Source organism: Parus major, chromosome 4, assembly GCF_001522545.3.
Source record: "Parus major isolate Abel chromosome 4, Parus_major1.1, whole genome shotgun sequence".
Classification (NCBI taxonomy): Eukaryota; Metazoa; Chordata; class Aves; order Passeriformes; family Paridae; genus Parus; species Parus major.
The window spans coordinates 52,332,763-52,354,941 of NC_031771.1; the positions used below are offsets into that span (position 1 = coordinate 52,332,763).

Sequence of the window (22,179 nt, forward strand, 5' to 3'; positions counted from 1 at the left end):
TTGCTCTTTCTCTCTTTTCTTTCTTTTTTTCTTTCTTTCTCTGCCCACCCACCCACCTGCCCTCCCCTTCCTCTCCTCCCTCTCCTTCCTCTCCATTTTTCTTCTTTGTCTTTTTGAAAGGGTATTTATACCTCCTGTACTTCTTGCTAAGATTTCCTTCTGTCTCTTGTACTCTGCAGACACTGTAGAAGATGAAATGGAAATGGCCACAGTACGACATAGACCTGAAGCTCTTGAACTGCTGGAAGCACAGAGTAAATTCACAAAGAAGGAACTTCAGATCTTATATAGAGGTTTCAAGAATGTAAGCATTTCCTTTTTGAATTTTCAATCTGTTTGTGGGATATGCCGCTCAGTCTCAGCTGTGTAAGACTGACTAGCAATGCAGCACATGACATTCAGTAGCTAAATGCTGCATGTCTGATCAGATGAGGAAACAATCACTCTGAAACAATAGGTCTAAGGTTGTTAAACTATTTAATGAACAAAAGATGCAGAAAAAATAGAAAACAACAAGGAGAGAGTAATTATAACTTAGTATAGTACGACTTTGTTCAAAGTCATATTGAAAGTTGTGTTGAGGTTGTTTGTCTAAGGATGCAATAATGGAAGAGTACTGAAGAATTTGGTCAGTAAGATGAAAGATTTTGATTGTTGTATTCACAGGAGCTTTCACAAGAAGTAATTGACTTCATCTTCCCTAGATGACTTTTTTATTTGGTGAACAGCTGTTGACAACTTCATCAGTTCTCACTAGCTCTACAAATCTATAAACTTCTTAGATCCCTTTACTAGGAGTAATTTTGATTTTTTTTTATTTTTATTTTTTTTGCAGATAAGGTGTGATGTAGTGGCAGGTCCAATGTTTTATTTGGCAGGGATTCCAAGTGAGGACTGCAGTTCATGGGTGTAGTCTGACTCATTTTCCAGTGTGTACAGCTGCCCTGGAGTGCTGGGCCCGTCTTTGACTTGTGAGGCATGCATGGCTAGTATAGCAAAGAAGTAAGACTCAAAAAGATTAGTAAGTTTTCTTTAAAAATAGACCTTTTCTCTATTAATTTTACTGTCTTTCATCTGATTAAAAAATATGAAGAATATTATATGCAGTTAACATTGAATAGAAAATATTAGAGAAATATAAAATTAAAATTAATAATAGCAAATTTTTAATCATCAGTGTTTAAAGTTAATTTATAATTTCAGCTGTAAATATTGCAACTGTGTAGATGCTATTTCTTCTGCTAAGCTGAAGCTAAAGATAAATTTATTTGCATTTATCATCTTGTAGTTTAGGTTTCTTTCATGCTTCTTGGGTGAAAAGGGACGACCTCTTGCCCATGGCATTTACTACTCAGATGAGTTAATAAAAACACAATGAAGCTCCATTATGGAATCAGCGAGGGTATCTTCAATAGCTCATACAAGAAGTGTAAATTCTTGTGGAGCTCTCAGCTCTCCTGCGTTCTGTAAAGAATTCTGTAAAGAAAGCAAGACATGCAAAGGGATGTTTTAAACATATATTTTTATCAAAAGCTTACAGTGCAAGCAAGGCAGAGTCACTTACTGTGTCCTGTCTGTATCATCGTCAGTTCCAGAAAGTAATGTTGGCATGTTAATGATTAACGGTGATTGCTCTTAAAAGCTTTTCATTTCCTCAGGTTTCCAGAGAACTTTCCCCTGCTAATGACAATATTCTCCAGGCATTTCAAATCATGATCTAATGTCCCTAATTATCAAAGGCAAAAAGGTACAAAGTGTAGTAGATAAAATAAGCCTTCTGTCTGTTTCTCCAAGAATAATTATTCTTAGAGTTTCAGAAACTAAGAACCTATTATTTCTTTGTATAAAATGAAGTATGCAGAAAGAGAATAGATTATAAGGAAGTATTTTAATTTATATATTTTTTAGAATTTTCTGAAAAGAGGAATTCCAGCTCTTCATATGCTTTTCTTTTCCAAGATGTAAGTTCTACTTACATTAAAGAAATGTTGAAGATAAGACATGGTAACACATTTTTAGCCATATGTTTCATTTCCTTATCAGTACATGATAATTCAAGACGTGCATGTGTAACATATCTTTGACTAGATAGAGTTAATGGGCATGACCTTCAGTGTTTTTGTATATAATATCACTGCAAAAATTATTAATTATGATCTAAAATGTTGTAAAGTGTGCCCAGTGACTTTTATAAAGATAAATCAGTTTAAAGCAATATTCTTTAGACCAAGCATAAAATTTCAGAAATGGGTAATTTCAGACTTTTTCTTGAGTGTGAGTTTGTTTTATTTTTTGTATTACCAGTTTCTGCTGCAATATGTGGTGCTAGATCACAGTTCTCTAATCACTTCAGAGAACTGGTAAGACAGGTCTACCTCAGCTCTGTGAGCAGCTCATCTATGCTGATTAATTCACCTTTCCTGTCACATATCAACCTTTTATCGAATAGATCTTGAGTGGCTTTGGTGGGTGCTGATCCACAATGGCATTGCAATGTCTCCCATGGTCTGTGCTTGGACAATCTCCTCCTTACAGTGCTCCATCATCCTCTTCCACCTGCCACAGGCCACCTGCCTTCTCACACTGGGATCCAGCTTAGTGCTCTCCTGCCAGTATTTCCACTCCTGCGTGCTTCACGCATCTGCTTCGTGTGCCAACGTCTCCTGGGTGCCGCCCAGCTGGACACTGACTTGCTTTGTTGGCCATGAGCCATAAAATGTGTCTGTCTGTGCAGAAAGGGCAGTTCTGTTGTAGGTAAGGCATTTCCAGCAGGTTGAGGGAGCCCTGGGAGGCTACACCATACTCACTCAGCACTGGTGAGGCCACATCCAAAGTGCTGTGGCCAGTTCTGGGCTCTCCAGTAAAACAAAAGTATGTGGAGAAAACAGAGTGGAGAGGGTCCAGCAAAGGGTCACAAACACGTGTAAGGGACTGGAGAACCTCTCATGTGGGAAAAGGCTGGGAGAGCTGAGACCGATCAGTCTGGAGAAGAGAAAGCTCAGCAGGGATCTTACCAGCATATATAAATATCTGAAGGGAGGATGTAAAGATGGAGCCAGGCTCTTTCAGTAGTGCCCAGTTCCAGGACCAGAGGCCGCAGGCACAAAGTGAAACACAGGGTGTTCCCTCTGTACATCAGAAAAGTTTTTCACTGTGAGGGTCACTGACCACCAGCACAGGTTTCTCCCTGAGTTTATGTGATCTTCCTGCTGGAAGATATCCAAAAGTTAGTTCCCTGGCCATGGTCCTGGGTATCCTCTCTAGGTGGGCCTGTTTATGCAGGAGAGTGCAACCAGGTATCTCCAGGGATTCCTTCCAACCCCAGTCATTCTCTGAGTCTGTGATATTCTCTTTAATCATTCCACTAAGAAGGAACCTACTGAAAAGATTTAATGAAACACACAGGCACTCATATTTAACATGTCATCAAAATCTTGTGCAGATCCTACCTCTATGCTTTACACTTTTCGCCTGACTTACTCTTTCTTCAATATTTTAAGTATATAAAGCAAGATAAATTAAAACATGAATTTAAGTTAGTGTAGTTCTGCTGAGGTTGTGGTCCTGTTAGATGAAATTAGCAGTGCCCTACAGCACGTTAGTACTAACTGAAAAGCTTTTGTCTCTAAAATCTCACTTCAGCCTGCTTATTTCCCCGAATCCTGTCGAGTTTTAGGATGTCTGTTCTGAGATAGGGATGAAAGAACTTTTTGTAGCTTGCTTCCGGTTATTTGTTATTTTTGACTTCAGGTTGCTTACATGTACAGTTCTGACTGACTTCAGATGAGAAAGCAGTAAAATCACCTGCATTTCTGGAGTGGTGATATTACAAAGTTTGATTTATTATCACCAATTTGATTTTCCACTGTACACAAATTACATGCAAAATCCAGGTGGAAGGAGCACAGGGTCTCACAGAGCATCTTTGTGTGTATGTAAACACCTGAAAGCTTTAGAAAGTCTCAGATCCCATCTACTACTCCCAGTAGTAGAGCTGATGCTCTGAGTAAGCAAGAGGTAGAGTATAATTGCAGGGAATGCTGGAAAATGATTGAAATGCCTTTGTGACAATGGCTGTTTTGGTAGAACTCAAAGTCAACATCTAAAATGAAAGGGGATATACACTAAAGAAGATGTAAGGAGGTGGGGCAAGCACCTTCAGATGACCTAACAATTATTATATGGAAAACTATCAAGGGAGAACTTATGTTTATGTTAGGTAATTTAGCCATTTTTAAGCTTCTATACTAACCTTGAAAAATGAGCTTAATATAAGGCCTAAGCCCTTCTCAGGCTGAAAAGGTTGTCCCCAGCATTCTGGCTTTACAATATTCCTATGCTGTTGATGAATTGTTGCTCTGCTGCCATCACAGTGGGACATTTCCAATTTGTATTTGGCTTCCTGTCATCCCATTTCTTGTAAATTGAAATTGTGATTGCTGCAGTCATTAACCTTTCAAACCAATGGCTCTGTGGCAGTCCTAGTACAAGTGGTACTTCACAAGAAATTGTACAGACTATCAAGCATGGACTCAACATGTGGTCTTGCTTTATCTTTTGTCCATTGATAGATCTCTCCCAGTTTTAAAAATGTCCATTTAAAAAATACCTAGATAATGCCTTTGCTGCACAAAAGATGCTCCTGTACTAAATTTAAATGTTAATAATCTTTTCATTTTGGTTGATTATTCTTGTAAAATTCTTGTAGAGCTCTGTGTTGGGAAACTCTTAGACGTTTCCAGAAAACTGGAAGGATTTTTCATGAACCTTTATCTTGCCTGTATGTCAGAGAAAATGTAAATTGAAGTCATAAATGCATAAAAATCTCTGTGGACACATACTGGAGCTTTAAATAGGCAGCTCCACACTTTTGACATTTATTGGGAAAACGGCATTTCTAAGACACTTCTCTTTTGCAAATGAGACAAAGAAGGATAGTAAGAAAATAAATCTGACAGTGTTACAACTCAAAGATCGGTTCCCTCATCATACTACCCATCTTTGTGCATAAATTGAAATATGCTAATTTGTTCAGAGATTTTTCTATCTCAGTTATTATTTGATGGAAACATTGTATTGCTGTATATTGCATTTGTGAGTATCACAGAAAGTTTAAAGGAAGCTAGTTTCAGAGGTGAAAAAGATCATTTATTGTCTAAAGCTTTTGAGTTTTGTGCTTGAATATTTTCCCATTTAATTAAAGTGTTAAAAATCAAAAGAAAAATTATAAATTTTGTGAAAGTAATTGAGATTTAGAAAAGTGAAATTGGGTTGGTACATGGAATACAAATAATTTTCACTGCATAAATAATTTTTCTACTCCTGCAATTTTTTGTTTAATCTTAATAAAGATTAAAGTTGGGTATATAATGTGCATTTTGCCGGATATGCACTAACTTATGCAAAAGCTGAAACACCTCAATGTAATCTTGAGTACCAAAGTTAAAGTTTTCAGAATGATTTAACTTTTCTTTAATATTTGATACTATGTACATTTGTTTTTTCACTGGAATTGGAAGCTACTTGGTAAGAAGGAAGGTATGAGAAACATATCTCAGTGTCCTGCACATGGATGGCTTATACCTTTATGGCTTTGCACAGCCTCTGACCTATGGCTAATGGAGATGTACAGTTCAGTATTTCACACCTATCTTTCAAATGTAGTTTGTAAGATAATCAATGTCTTGATTAGAAATTATTTAGTACAGATTGACATCTTGTACTAACAAGAGACATAGACATTTGACTATTGAAGAGATTAAAAAATGGGCATTGTAAAGAGTTAAAATACCTCTGTGATGATCCAAAACAGAGATTTTGAAACTCCATTCAATTTTCCTTGCTTTCTTACTTAACCTTTTCCACCTGTTCTAAAGCATGACAAGGGACAATGACAACATAATCCTCTTAGTTTATATCTCTGGAACATTGTATATTATGAAACAGAGGCTTTCACACTACAAGAAGTAATAAAATTTAGCTTGGATCAGCTTTCTGTGAATTGGCTGTGTCATCTATCTCACAGAGACAACAGGATGTCTTCAGTTTGTTGTGATCACATTCAATTCTATACTGAACCTGTATGTTTCTTTTGCAATGAGTAAGTGCAGATTCAAGATTAATACATATCAGAACAGAGAGGAAAAACCCCAAACTGAGTATGTGTGGAAATGGCACTACTGCAAGAGTATTTTGCCCCTGACATCAGACCTCCAAAGTTTGTTCTTGTGGATGAACTAGCTTAGAGCTTAAATATGCTTTGTAACCTCCCATGGGGAGCCCTAGGACAGCAAGGAAGATTTTTCATTTGACCAGCAGTCGGTGCAGTTGCTTTTCCTTAGGATGTGATGACTGTCTGTACAAGTCTTAGAGCTTCACAGCAAGCAGTCTTAGCAAGATCTTTCCAAATGCAGAATTTCTGACCCAACAGAACAGAGCCTAGAAGAAAAATATAGATCAGTTAAAGGTTCCTACCTGGTTTTCTTGGCTAACATGAATCAATAGTAAAACCATTTGAGCTATACCCCTCTGTGACTCTGGATATCAAACAAGGGATGCTCTACTGGGCATCAGTGCATGAGACATTCCTATTGCGCTGAAAGCTTTTGCAGAGGTGCTGACCCCTCTGCACAAAGCAGTGTTTGAACACCAGTGTTGTGGACATACAGAGCTTGTACATACACAGAAGTACCAACTACTTGTCTTTTCAGATAGACATAGTGATGACATCTGAACAGGTTGTGCCTCGTGCATATAAACCTGCTGAACTTAGAGCATAGAATTGCCAATAAAATGGAAAAAAAGTAAATGGACGTTCAAAATCTTACAAGGAAATCAGAGAGTACTAATTCAAACTGGAAATTAACATCTACCCAGGTTAGAAAACTCGTGTTACTTGTTTGTCTTGATAAACTAAACAATAGACAACAGCATGATGAAGCTCAAGCAAGCCTAGAAGCTAGATACCATGTGTGCTGTCAATAGACAGATTTCTGTAAATCTTTTTCTCTCTAGGGTTTCAGTAGACATGTATAATGCACATAGCTCAAATCTCCTTTTTTAAATTTGAGTTCTTGTTTTCCAGTTGTGCTTCAGATAAATTGTTTTATCAACTTTAGACGTCTGAATAACTTTTTAAATTACTTTAAAATAACCAGCCCTTGCCAAGGAAGAATTTTGTTATTATTTTACAAAAGCCCTGGCATTCATTTGCTAGGAACTTAGAGAGAACTCTTCCATATTTCAAACAAAGCTATGTAAACATCTTTTTAACAAACTGAGAAATAAATAATTCTTACATTCAACATGTATTTTCTTCAAGTGTTAGTAAAGAGACTTGAAACATTTCAAAAGTTTTTCAAGTAAAATAATTTGGAAGAACAGTTTGACAGACCTAGAATGTAGTTGCCAGTCATCACAAATTTACAGATCTTAATGTGTTCAGTAGAGATATTTGTTTCAATTAGTCTCAGTTACTGGCAGAGATTGAAGACTTCTTTCTGAAAGTTAATAATGAACTCAGTCCCTACACTTCTATTCATCCCATGGCTTGCACAGAGGTACTTCATGTCGTGCTCACTAGGGAAAAAATGTCATCTAGCCTGCCAAAGACTGTCTTCATAATAGTGACTGCTTGCTCATGAATTATCTCTGAGAAAAGTAGATGCCAAATCTCTAATTAAGAAACCTACAAAAAGACTGTGATTTTAAGAATCCAATAGTAATAGTAGTCCAGAGCACCAAATGCCTCTGAAGTTCTTCTTTGTAAAATAACAAAACAAAATAAAAATAAAAATAAAAAAGGAAGCATCAGATTTTGGTGGAAATTTATTTTTTTGTGTGCTTGTGAGCCCCTTGTATTTGGAATTGGCAGTACCCTGTCCTGTGTTCCGCTGTGCTCTCCCTGGGGCTCACGAGTGCCAGGCTGACACTGGAAGCACAGTGCAGACCTTCTGCTTTACCAGCCAGATGCTCAGTGTAACTCATCTGCTGGAAGAGCTGTTTTCTACCACATGAGCTTTTATGTGCATCAGTTTGGAATATAAATGTTTATGTACTGAAATACGAGCAGCCAAATGTTGTCTTTGGCTACAGCTCACTGCAGCTACTTTCTTGCAGCATCTGGACTAAGCACTGCAGAGCCTGGTGTTTATGTGCAATTGTTGGATTTTGGTTTCTGGGTAATCACTAACATTAGAGCAGTAACATTTGGTGCAATGCAGCTCTGATGATGTTGTAACTTAAAAATTTAGTAAGGAGACACCTCTTACTCTCCTTTCTCTGCCCATCCCCTTTTCTTCATGAGGTGCAATGCATATTAACTGTAACTGCTATAAGCATTGTACTTTATAACACACAGCTTAACATAAAATGGTTCTGTGAGAATATTTATCAGTTGAGACAGCAGCATTCAAAAATCCCTCTACTAGGCTTTATGGCTACCAGTTTCCTTACTTTTAAATAATTTGTGTACAAAATTCTTCATTAAAAATTGTACTAAGTTGTTTCTCTGTTCCCCTCCAATTCTGATGCAGCATGTGGTATTTTCAGATGGGGATTCTAAGCCTGAAAAATGAGGGGAGAGGGAATAAATACATCTTCTGGTGAAACTTCTTGAAAGTACAGTTCAACCTTTTGGGTTCTATGGATTTGACAGATAAATCTTATTTGTGCTGGACTCAGGGATCTGTCATGGACCCCAGGAATTTCCAAATTATTTTGGATATTTATATTTTTTTGATTTTAAATTTCTGATCAATGTGAACAAAATTAGCTACCTACAGGTTTTGTTAGAAATAAGTGAAACAGATGGAAGTCCTTTCTTTATTTCAACAGGATTAATTTCTGTTTACAAATGTCTTTAGATGAACATCTGTGCTAAAAATAAACACTGGTAAATCTTCAAACAAAACAGCAAATCACAAGTGACAAAGCCTCAAGGTCAAGTCTTTCAGTGTCAAGGAAGTTTATTACAAGTCTTGGGTCAACTTGCATTTACCTTTGAGTGAAAGTGTCTGTCAGAGCCCATATTGTTTAGATCAGCTGGACATTTGCACAGTTGCACTTCAATTATGTGAATGATTCTCATACTAGCTTTTAAGTAATGGAAGTTATTCAACCCAATGAATTCCATTGTGAAACATTCTTAAAAGATCTTAGCTGCGGTGAGTGTCAGAGAAGAAATAGGAGCCAGTAACTCAGAGGACAGCATGATTCAGTAAACACAGCATGAAACTTGAAGTCTGAAGACTCCGAACTTTTGGCTTGCTGTCTGGCTTATTAACTGCCACACACCTTTAAAAGCCTTAACTATCACACTGAAAAGCCTTCTGGGTTGCCTGAGAGCATTATACCAGAGCTTCAGGGCCTGCGTGGGCTTCACATTGACAGTTGCCCAATTTAATGTCTCTGGTCTGACAGCCAAAACCTTTCAGAGGTCCCTGGCTATCTGAGAGATTGTGTCTCAGCCATTGATCAAAGCCTCCTCAAACACATCTTGGGAACCAAGTGGGGAGTACCAGTGGGGGAGCTGGTGGCTGTGGGAAACTGAACTTTCCCAGGAGCTGGAGATAGCAAAGTTCATCCCTAGAGGAGAGAAAAATGAACACTGAATTCCTCGGTGGTAAGAGTGAAATGTATTTGAGTGAGATACTTTACCCCTCAATGGCCAAGCCCCATATCTGTCCATATTTCAATTGCTTGAATCACAGTAAACTCATGCCTGAAAACACACTGATCTAGGAAGCACTTTATGTGCACTTTATGTATTTCTAACAATTATTTACTCACTCCATTTATGCATCTCTGATGCTGTGATCACCTTCAGAGTGACCTCAGAAAAAAGAATTGCCAAGAACAACTTTTAAAAGTGAACTCTTAGTGACTGAATATAGCAGTATTTCTATCTGAAATACTATCTACAAGCAATTACAAGTATCAAAAAACCAACATGAATGTGATTTTTCTTGTGATTTAAAATGTCAGCATTAAGCACTGTATTTAGATGCACAGGCTACCAAGTCAATAGTCCACTGAAAAAGAGGCATGGTACCACCCCTGTAATGGAGCATAAGTTACAACAGCCTTAATTTCCTATTCTGTTCTCAAAATCTGTGGGCATGAAACAAAGACAAACTTAATGTGCCATAAACTTAGCAGACTGTGCAAGAAGTTTTTATGTCCAGCAATTTCAGCTTCAATGTATCTCCATAAGGAATGGTATGACTATGAGAAATGAAATCTCTTTTTTAGGTCTGAACTGATTGATGGATGATTCTTTTTAGATCTTTCTGATTGCCTAGTTATCTGTTTTTATTCTTCCTGTTACCTGTTTTAACTTAGTAATGTGTTCTCCTTTTATTATTTCTCTATGCTGTTCATGTTTTCATGACAATATGCCAGCAATTATCAATCACCATTTATATAGGTTTATTTAAGTATTCAGTTCTAATGATTTGACTGATGCTACAGATTTTAAATATGCTGCCAAAAGCAATGTATCAAGTATCCACATTTGAGGAAAGATCCAGAACAATCTAAAGAAGATTCATGTAGTTCATTTAGATTTTTTGCTGTGCTTAAAGAATTATCAGTTCATATGTCTTGCTAAACTTCAGACTTCATTCTGATGCTTTTCTCATGTCTTTGAATTATAGGAATAGTATCTCCTTTATAAGCAGTAATGGTACATCCTTCCTTGTCTTATGGAACTGTTCAGCCCTCCTTCTCCGAAGGATTTAGATGTATGACCACAAAGCCCACTCTGGTCCTTCCATGATCACCATGGGCAGTGGTCAAGTGGTCTTGTGGTCAAATGTCTTCTCCTTATCATGGACCCACACCCTGGGGAGGCCCTTGGGCAGCAGAATAAAAGTGTCAGTGTGCTGAGCTGGTGGACTGGGCAAGCACAGAAGTGACAGTGAGGTTTTCATACGCGGGGAGGGGACCGTGTCTCAGACACTGAGGGCCAGAGTTCCTCTAGGATGAAGCATATTGCCTTCGCTGTGTGGACAGGGAAGAGGCACTTCTTCCCACAGACCACATCTCCCTCTCACCCACAGCAGACCCATACACATCATTCCCTCAATTGTGTCCGATTTTCCCCACTGTACTTGGTGAATCAGCTCCAACTTATGCTAATGTCAGGCTCAGTTTTATAAATATTTATGTAGGTAAGCACATTTGTTCTTCTATTTGCACTGCTGGGGCTCTTCTCCTGAGACAAAGTGTTGTTAGTAGTGGAGAAAGCAAAAACCTTTGTTAAAGGGTAAATGTATTACCATATAAAATATAAATAATGAGCACAGTGTTTGATTTTCAGTGTCTAAACCAGTCCCCATTGAATTTTATGTTCTTTGCCATTTCTTCAAGCTAGCAGGAGGCTGTAGGCACTGAAATTCCTTGGTCTTTTCATTGTACATAGCACTAACCAAATATTGACCTGTCTGGCTTTACCACTGCACATCTTTGAAAGAAGGAGCAACCACTCTGAAAAATAAGGGAATACCATGACTTAGGACACACTTTCAGCCAATCTTGCATTCAGGCATATGTCTCAGGAAGGCAAAACTCAGTGTTCTTACTTCATTATTAAAGTGAAAATTTGGCTTGATATCAGTATCAAGATCTACTTGATTGACAAGCATTTAAGACAGGATATAGTACTTTTTCACCCCCGACATGCTGCTTCTGCTTCATAAATACCTTGAGCTAAGTTCAGGCTTTTCTGTGTTCAGATATGGCTATATAAAGATGGCACAAGTCTACTAACATTTAACAGAAGGTTTTTAGTACAGTTTCTTCCTCAGTGAATCTTCCACTCTTCAAGGGTACAAGGAGCTTCTAGGATAAACAATGCACCCTCATGTTAGAAAAACAAAATAAATGTTCCATGGTTTTAAATAAGGGGATTGACCTACCTTAAAATATTGCTTTTAGGGACTGGCAATGTTCTCCATTCTGCTCTAGAGAATCACTCAAGTGGGCCTAATGGAGTACACCCAAGGGACCAGCACTTGCTAATATGGAGCTATTCCTTCTCCTCTCCTAGGATTTCAGCTGATTTGAAGAGACTTGATTAAAATAACTCACACGGGAATGTGTGAAAGGCAAGTCACCAAAGCAGTGCTCACCTAAATACAGCTTTTCCCAAGAGGGTGAGCACCTTGTGTTTGCCAAAGTGTTTACAACAAGCTGTACTGCTGAAGTATGGGTTCTGTTGCATTTAGTTTAATTATATTTCCTGCTTATCTGTCAAGTCAAGATTGTAAAATGCCATCCTGCAGTGACAAGTAAGGGCAGAAACACTAAGCACCATTCAGATGCCAGGGACTCATCCATGGGGTTTGGTGTAACAAGCTTTCGTGTGAGCTTTTAAGTTCAAATCTATAGCTGTGTTGTTTACTGTTGTTTTACTGCCAGTGCTAATAATAAGAAACTAAAGCTTTCACTTGTTAGTGGGCATTGCTAAACAAAGAATGGCTCTGATTAAAAGCATTTGCTGGCACCTCGCCTGCTGAGTTGTGGAAGCAGCCAAAGCGTTGATTGTTATTTACTGTGTGAAGCCACACATGCTGGATGTGAGCCAGTTCCTTTATTTCTGCTTGTTTTCCTCTGAAACTGCCATAGCAAGTAGGGGGTGGAGAGAACCTTTTGTTCATTAGAGTATCCTTCAGTGGGAGGCTTAAAATGTGGTACATCTTTGCTGTGCCATAGGGAAACATTATTGTATCTCTTCTACAGGTGGCTAAGTAGAAGCGACTTTTGTGTTTTACCTGATGAGACAAAGCTTGAAAAGAGTTTTTACATGTATTTCACCAATGGATGTCAATAGAGATGCTGTCAAATCAAAACTGCCACAACATTCCTAGAAATGTAGACTGTCGCCACTGAGCTATAAAATGAGTTTACAGCTCCTGTGATAGAAATGAAAATGCAACCCTCTGTGAATCCTTAGCTGAAGTAATCCTACAGTATTTCAAATCAAAGAGGAAAGATTGAAAGGAAAGTTGTCCATTTAGACCCAGTAATTAGTGCACTGTGTTTGGGTCTGCCTTCTTTCTTTTGAGTCTTATAAAACAGCTTAAGCTTTACAGTGGTATCCAAATAGGCAAATTCATTGGAAGATTTAAGAGTAAGGGCAAAAGGCTTTCTGAGGTAACACCCTAAGTGTCCCTAAGCATTTCCCTAACCATTGCTCTGTATGTCTCTCATCCCATATAGCTTCTATAAAGACTGGAGAAAATATTTCTTAACCACCATCACTATTAGTTCTCTAGGCTCACAACTATATTCAAGGATGCAAAACTAGAGTATATTCTTTTGTGTTCTGAACTATAAGGATTGATTCTGCAATAGATGAAAACAATAGCAAACTGTCCTAGGGAGATATTTAGGCCCTCTTGAAATAAATAAATCTGATCCAAGATATAATTTTGGTTACACATATTTCATCATTCATCACTTTCTTTTGCTACAATATCTTTTTATATGATGGCATGGAAGTTATTTCTAAAAGTCCAAACCAATTTTTTTTTTTCAATAAAGAAGAGATGCTGTGAAAGTGATTTTTTACAGCCCACTGCTGAGAAAACTAGCATGAGAAACTAAATTAAAAAACCAAAAAATAAAACCAAGAGATAATTCAATTTCATATAACAGGAGGTTAAATTAATAGCTGTCCCTTTCCTGATAACACAAAATATGGAAATGAAAATTGAAGTTAAAAACACCAGTGGTTTTCAATATAATTGAGTTGAACATAGGTTATTTATTAGAGAAAATGAGTGAAAATCCATCAAACTAGAAATAGATCATTATAAATATATTCACACTTATATATTGTAATACATAGTGGGGACAAAATTCCACAGAGGAAAAGCATCTTAGTTCTGGCCTTAAATTTTTCATTAAAGCTAATTTCCAGTAGTGTAGTAAATAAAAATTGAAACTCCTCACACCACCTTTTATATTGAGCTTTTACAATGTCTACTCTCTGAGTTTCTTCATGTGTCTTATACATGTTAATATACTGCAAAACATGTTAATATACTGCAAAACATGTTAATATACTGCAAAAAAAAACAACTCTCCTGCAAAATAGGAAAGACTTTGAGCCTGTTTGGTGGCCACTGCTCCTGACTGGACACCTGACTTGTGTTCAAAGTTTTTCTTTACCCATCACTTCTGCAGCAGTCTCTGCTCCTCTTGTCTCAGCATGTTTCTTGGTAATGAACAGCAGCTCCTTCAACAGCCTTTCAGAAGAAAGGCAGGTAAGGTCTGGACTTGTTCCATTATAGCATAGGCCTGGGCAGACCCCGAAATGATAGGTGTAAAGATAGAATAAAACAAATTGTCGTCCTTTGTGAGTTGTTTGAGACACTGTCCTGCCAATCATCCTCCCACTGCTTTAACAGTCTGGTTTTTACAGTAGGCAAACAGCAAAGCTCAAGGAGAACACAGAGTTGGGTGAATAATAAATTTCCTGACCAAAAGAGCCAATGCAGGTATCTCTTCTGTAGTCACTGCAATTCTCATACGTGCACTGATTTCCTAAAAATGTCCTCCAAGCTCCCATTTGATGTGTTGACATGTTGAATGATAAATCTATACAAAGGAAACTAAATGTTTCTGTCCTTCAGGCAGTTTCTAAAAGAGGTGTTTCAATGCAGGAGCCCAAATACTGACAATGCAGCAGTCCAGAAGGCAGCAATTCGAAGAAGCTGTTCAGAGAAATTACTGTCTAGAATAGAATAAAAATGCATGGCAGATTTCTTTTTAGTTTATAGTTGAAGCAACCCCTTAAAATTTTACCAACACCTAATGGACAATACTTTGCTTGTATTTCCACCTCTGTGAATTTGTTGCTCTCTTGGGACATCTATGGCAGGAAAACAGCATCTCTCTTCTCCTCACATAATCTTCTGTTATTTATTCTTCTAGCAGTATTTAGAGAAAAGGAAAAGAAAAAAGAAAAGGAGAATAAATATGGTTTTCTGTGATTTCTTAAAATCTATGTTAATGAGAAAAAGTCTTTTGAACTGTCTTATTATTCCTGGGTTATTTTTTCCAATCTTAATTTCTAGTGCTTTGTTCAGCCACATTTCAAGTATTTCAAGAGAGAGGTTTTTCTCTGAATTAGTTTTCTGAGGCTGCTTCACAGGCTAGTGCATGGCATCTCTTTTAAGCACATCTTTTGAGATATTTTTTGTACTACACTTGTTTTCTCTTTAACAACTTCAAAACCTTCTCTCCCCCAGACACCTCATTTTGTTTGCATCATCTACTTTGAAGTCCTGCTAGAGTAAGTTCACTTTTAATAGCTGCTGCAGGATTTTTACCCTGCTCTTGGTGTTTCTTCTATATTGGCCAGTAGTGCAATCAGAATTCCAGAAATGCCACCCAGCCCCTTTTCACAAAGATAATTTCTGACATGTGTTCTGTGCTTTTTATATCTTAGAAATAAACCAGTATCAAAAGTGAACTCTGCATTCTGAGAGTACTTTCAGGACAGAAAATTAATCACACTTGCTCTCACTTCAAAACAAATAGGTGATGAAATCTAATCCTGATGCATATAGCATGGACAAGTTTATTTATATTTACCACAGAGAACTAAGTTACAAAATTACAAATTTATTTGTTTTTTAATTTACAGTAAATTAAAAAATTATTTATTTTTACCATGCAGCTCTAATGTAGGTAAAAATTTCAATTTAGCCCTGTTGTTATTTGGTAAATACATCTTTAATTCTAAAAGTACTCCCAAGTAAAATGGCTACAATACTAATGAATGAATGTATTGAATTATAGAAATGTATTAAATAAAATAATTACATTTCTTAGGGTGAAGTATCTGGTCAGAATCAACAGCATGAAAGAAAAGGAGGCTGAAAGCATATCCTAGAAGGCACATGTACATAGAGCATTATAAGTACATGCAAAAAGAGAAGATGTTTAAATCAATGGACATGAACATGTATCTGAAGTGAAGCAGTATGAAAACTGAAACAGCAGATGAAGCAAGGGATGGGAAACCTGTCATGCAAAAGTCCATAACTAAAAGATATTCAAAGTTGCCAAAACTCCAGCTTTATCCATCATTCAGAGTTGTTTGTTATGCAGACAAAAGTCTGAGCTTTGAGTTTGTTTCTCCTTCATTCTCTTTTCTACATTTCACTATTTCTTTGTTTTTGTGTCTTCTTGGTTTGCCTCTTGTCTGAAAAGGATGTTGATTAAGTAGTAAAGAAGAATCACCTACTGCAGTATTTTTAAAAATACTGAAGGAGAGCTATCTTAGACATCAGTATGAGGTTTGTAAATAATTTACAGGGTTTGGAGTGGCTCATAAGACCATGTGCTGAAGGTGTAATATCCCAGCAGCAAAACTGCAAGCAAGAGTAATCATCAAAAGGCAGAATCATATTTATTATTCTCTGTCTGTTTGGCAGTTTACATTATTTTCTCTTTAAAAGAGAGATAACTGGACTCATTTCAAGTTGAAAATTCCCTCATTTTTATTCTCCAGAAGGAAAATATAATACATTAATGCAATTTTAAAAGATTGTCAAACAGAAAATTGCTGTAACAAAATAAATTATATTCAGATCAAGGAAAGAAAAAATATAGGAAATTCTTTAAATAAGCCTCACATTTTTCTTTCAAACTATTTAATGAGTTTCCTCTCTTTTATAATAGTTTAATGAAAGGTTAGATAGATTTTTTTTTTAATTATAGTTGGTACATAGAAGAAGTCAGCAAAAGATTGACATAAAACCTTGGGGAATACTTAACAATGACAATATTTAATCTCTTTCCCTGAACTGCACAAATCTCTAGATAAACACCATAAACAAGATTTATGAGTCAAGAAAAGTACAGTCATGGAGGTAAATCATGTTGGCCGCATATATTTTTAGAATGAAATTATTCAAGATCAGAAGTGTTCCCTGTCATGTAGAGTCTCAAAGGAAAGATGTGTGCTAAAGAAAGAAAAGTTTGAGCTGATATTTCTGGTAAATGTAATAGGCCAGCATCTCAGATTTTTAATGAATGTCCTTAAGACACCATTTCTACAGACCTTCAAGGATGGAAAAGGTAAAGTGTTACTGGCAACGTTGTGGCAAAGAACAGAGGAAACTACAGAACAGAGGAACTCAGGAGAGTGAGAAACTCAAAATGTCATTCCTGGCTCTGCTAATGTATAATTCTCTGAAAGTAGGTTGCCTTTTCAAGCAATGATTCTTTCAAACAGTGTGGTGAAGCCAGAGCTTATTAAGTAAAAAAACAAAAAATAACTGCCTTTAAAGGAGGTATAAGGAGGTATGTACTTCATGTATTTCTCTAATTGCAAAGTCTGCCAGCTCATTCTGAACTAACAATAAATCGTATAGAATTTTGCAGAGTATCCTTAATTCTCCTCTAACGTCACAGCATTTAAATGCAGTCAGGAAATGGGACTCTCAGTCTTCAGAGCTTCTGACTTAGGACTGACAGAGTTGGAGTTGTTGGCATTTCCTGTAAAAAAGGGGAGAGCATTCTTTGCAAAATGAGTATAGTTTGAATGTGTTTGTTAGCCAAGGAAAAGGGAAAAAGATTGTTTTACATGTCAATAGGCCACAGAGTTAAATGAACTTAAATGTGCATTTTGTCATTCATTGTTTATTAAACTTCTCAGGAAAAATAAAAAAAAAAGTTAACATCTAACCTGTAAAAATTCAAAAATACAGGTTTTCTCTTTAATTCCTTCAAAATTTGCCTAGCTTTTTTTTTTCCTTATCTGAAAAAAAAAAAAAAAATACCTGCAGAACAGAAAGAGGCCACTGCTTCTTTTTCCACACTCACACTCGTCTCAGGATAAAGGCTGTTTATTCTTCCCCTTGCAGGTCTGGGAATGACATAGATCATATACCATTATATGCTTGGAAGAGGAGGTCATAAAATATTTTTGTTACATATTCTACATTGAGTAACTATAATATTATTTCAATGAGTATCTGAAGAATTCACTGATGTTTTCTTAATTGTGCTTTGAACCCTAGTAAAACTATTGCTTTATAACATGCTCTTATACAGCTCCAGGAGGTTTCCCAAACACAAGCAGCATAGTAGAATCATAACATCATAGAATCATCAAGGTTGACAAAGATGTCTGAGGTCATCAAGTCCAACTGTTAGCACTTCCAAATCCATAACTAAACCATGTCCCTGAGTGCCACACCGACATGCTTTTAAATATCTTCAGGGATGGTGACTCAACCACTTCCCTGTGCAGCCTGTTCCGATGCTTGATAACCCTTTCAGTGAAGAAATTTTCCCTAATATCCAATCTGAACCTCCCCTGGGGCAACCTGAGGTCATTTCCTCTTGTCCTCTTGCTTGTTTCTGATAAACCTGCTAGAAACCATTGGGACAGTGTGACCACAGTCTTTTTGGAAAGCTGGTAAGACAGAGAAAGATGTTTTAGAATGAGCTAATACCCAAAGACGTGACAGACAGGGAGATGCCGCCTCAGTTACAGATTGCTCCTTACCTAATGAAAGGTAGAGGTTGATTTCACTGTTTCTCCCAGTCCTCAAAGGCAGTGTGGCCCGGCAGTCAGTATTTATTTCATCTTACAGAGACCTGAGCTCTAACTCTGCCTGCATCAGTGCCAGCCTCTGTGCCCAGGAACAAATAATCTTGTATGTGTATCTCTGACACAGATGTTTGTTTTTGTTTTTTGGCCAAACCTATAATGTTTGTATATGCTTAGTTATGATCAAAAACTGATTTAGATAAGTGACATAAAACCATAATAATCCTAAACCTAAAGGTCTGATATGCATTTCTCAGACAGTGCATTTGTCTCTCAATTCAAGATTACACTATTTGTTTCTTAGCAGAAGGCACCAGAACTGTGAATATCTCACTGGTCCTTATTTGATCTAATTGGAATACTATTTGTTCTCACAGGAAAAGTTGTTATAACACTGGTAAAAGATGTTACACTAGTTTTGATCTTCATTTCAAGCTGTTAGATTTCCTGAGTTTAGGACTAGGAGAACTAGTTTGAGTCCTCAGTCCAAATAGCATGATAATAGTCAAATATATATAGATCAACCTTAAAACTTAATTTACATTTTTCTTTTTTCTCTTTCTTTCTATAAGTCCTTTTCTTTTAAAAAGCATTCTTGGCTTTTTACCCTCTTTTTGTGTTAAACAAGGATTTAAGGCAAAAGAGGAATTAAGTACATTGCCCAAAGTCTTCTGCTCCATCTGGCAAGATCCAGACTAGAAATCAGCTCTCTGGTCTTGGATATTTATGCTTGACTTAGTAAACAACTACAGTGTTCCTTCTGCTTTTCCTACCTCATTGCATAAGTCATTTTTGTTAAGTCATTGGTTTAACCATCTTTATTCTTCTCCTTCACTTCCTTTCATTTTCTTTGTAGTCACTCTATTCAGAAACTTCCTACTTACTCTGTGTTACATATTTAAGTTTATGAAAAAAGATATAAAGAGGCAAAAGGATCTGCAAGGTTAGAATAAGATCTTCAGTGGCAGGGCCTTTTGAATTAATTGACTAGAACTCTTCCAGTAGAATATGACTGCATGTTCTATCAGTAATACCCAAGCATTACATTCCTGCTTGATTTCCATACCATTCAAATGCTGATGGCAGCTGGGGGAGCCACCACAGGTGACACAACAGCTCCACTCACTGCAGCACAGTGGTTCTGCTCACATGTGCCACTCAGGTCTCAAATGAAGTTGAGATCCACGGCATAGAAGGAAATTTTGTCTCATGGGAATTCTTTAGGAAGATATTTCAGTGTGATTTTAAGCTGTCAGTCACAGACATGTTGTGGATGGTCTCATGAACACATGAGCTGAGTGGACCAGATTGGATGGTATTCATTTCTTGTCATTTACTTTTTTTCCAGGAATGCCCCAGTGGTGTTGTCAATGAAGAAACCTTCAAAGAGATTTACTCTCAGTTCTTTCCACAGGGAGGTAAGTATTTGGCAGACAGAATTGTACTGCAGAATGTCTGTTAGTTCCTGAGCCTGACAAAAGATCCTCTTGTTCAAATTAACAAGATTGTTGCCTCAAGCTCTGTCTGAACTCACAGGGTACTTCCTTGATAGTTGGACACATTTTTAAGTCTGTATTTCTGAATGATATGCAATGATATCTACATAAAATCAGTCTTCTGTTATGAAGTTACTACCTGTGCTTGGAAACCATTGAAAAACAATTTTCTCTGAGTAGGTAATTTTTCTTTAAGCTTTCTAAAAATTCTTGTCCATTCTCTTTTATTCAGAAAACCCCTTTCTCAGTAGGAGGAACTGTAGGAGGCACTGCAGGTACCCTCTCATATCAATAGCAGAACACCCCTTTAATTCTGTGGGGTTTCTCTTCTGACCTGAATTTCAATTAATTGATTTACAGGAGTTTTTTTATTTTTTTATTTCCATTATCTTTTAGTGCAATGAAGGTAACATAAAATGTGTAACAGGTTTTGGTTTTTTTTCCTTGAATCTCAGATTCTTTCAATTTGATTTTTTTTCCTCTCTCTTCTTCCACTTGCATTTGCTATTCAGTTACCCCTCTTCATATTCTCTCACAACCCTTCAATGCCACCTCTTCAGCTTCTCCCAGAGCTCTTGAGATTTGTGCCTTTCCATGGGAGTGTTCAGAACTCCTTCTTTTCATTTTTATTTAAAAACCCATATTAATTGGTAGGAACAAAATATCTCCCCATTAGTTTTATTTTGAATAAAGACCTAGAAGGGAAAGAGCAGCATTCAGTGCAGATTACCATCTCTGAAATCATTAAGAAGTAGGCACACTCAATAGAAATGAACAAAAAAGGCTAGAAGGGTTGACCTGCCTACTGATTGTTTCTTTATGTAAACTTTTAAAAAGCACAAACTAACAATTACAGTTTGAAATATAATATTTTGTAGTTACCCTTGGGTAGTAAAAATAATTCTATGGAATTTACTACACCTTTACTACACTTAATAAAAAAAATAATCTATTGTATTTCGTATTGTTACACCCAGAATTTTTTATGGGCAAAGAGAAAGCACACCTGTTCTAAAAGTCAAAAGATATTGTGAGAGTAAACCCTAATCTTTATTCGTCCAGATCTAGTTGTTATAGAGAAGAAAAACTATTAATGTAGTTAAAATGGATATATATGGAATTTTTACTCCTATTCTTGGTGTTAATGCTGATCCTTTTGCTCCTCCTCTGGCCTTTGGGGCAGTGGCATCCTTTGGAGGAGGAGGTGAGAACTGCAGTGGAATGTCTAGCTAAGAAGCCAGACTGAGTTCTTAAATTTTTGAATGTCTTGTCAGAATAATGTGTCCAGCTGAGGACTTTAAATTTCAGTTGTGCCTAAAATAATGATTTTATGTATGTCCTGGTATTAAAGGGGAAAGGACTTGAAACTTTTCCCCAAATTAAAACATGTAGATCTGTGCTCCAGTTGTCTGTGTGATGGAAAACCAGGTACAACACAATGTGTCATTATGACAATTCATATCTGAACAAACAAAATTATGTCTAAAATAATTTAACCTTCAGGACAATCAAAGAAATTTTTCAATGTCACCCAGCAAGTCACTTCCTCAATCAACTTCCAAGACTGTCCAGGACAAGGTACAGGAGGATAACAAGGTGCCACAAGAGTAACAAAAGAAAGGAAATTACACTGATTGCAGCAAAAGCAATGTGTTTTAAAAGGCAAAAGTAGCTTTGTAAAAAGCTTTCCATGCCAGAAAGGGTACTCCAGTAATTTATTTTAAGATTCACTGCCATACAGGTGAATGAATATATCCCCTGCATTTATGCAGTAGATCACCTTAAATGAAAGTTGGGATTTTATTTCAGCCAAACAGGTCATGGATAAGAATCCACACAATGAATAATTATTACACTCCTTCATCACTTCTGAACAAAATAGATTATGCTTGTAGCTGGACAAGTCATACTCTTCCATGTGTAATGATTATGATTTTTTGCCTCTGATATTTAAAATGCTTTGATGGTGTTTTTCAAGGGAATTCTGATTTAAGAGCTGTTCCTATCCCAACCTGTTACAGTAGCAAATTAGCCTAATAATTATGATATCAGATCCTTGGAAAGAAATTTTATTTAATTTAAAAAGCTAAGATTTTGTCTAAAATGAAT

At 36.8% G+C, this 22,179-nt stretch overlaps 1 protein-coding gene across 10 annotated transcripts in view; it reads left to right on the forward strand.

Moving 5' to 3' along the window:
* The window catches only part of KCNIP4 (potassium voltage-gated channel interacting protein 4), a 386,819-nt gene that overhangs the window by 348,213 nt on the left and 16,427 nt on the right, over positions 1–22,179 (forward strand). For all 10 annotated transcript variants that reach the window (XM_015624320.1, XM_015624328.1, XM_015624330.3 and 7 more), the window contains 2 exons: positions 180–304; positions 19,923–19,992. In XM_015624320.1, the coding sequence (XP_015479806.1) occupies positions 180–304; positions 19,923–19,992 (195 nt within the window). The remainder of the gene's footprint in view (positions 1–179; positions 305–19,922; positions 19,993–22,179) is intronic.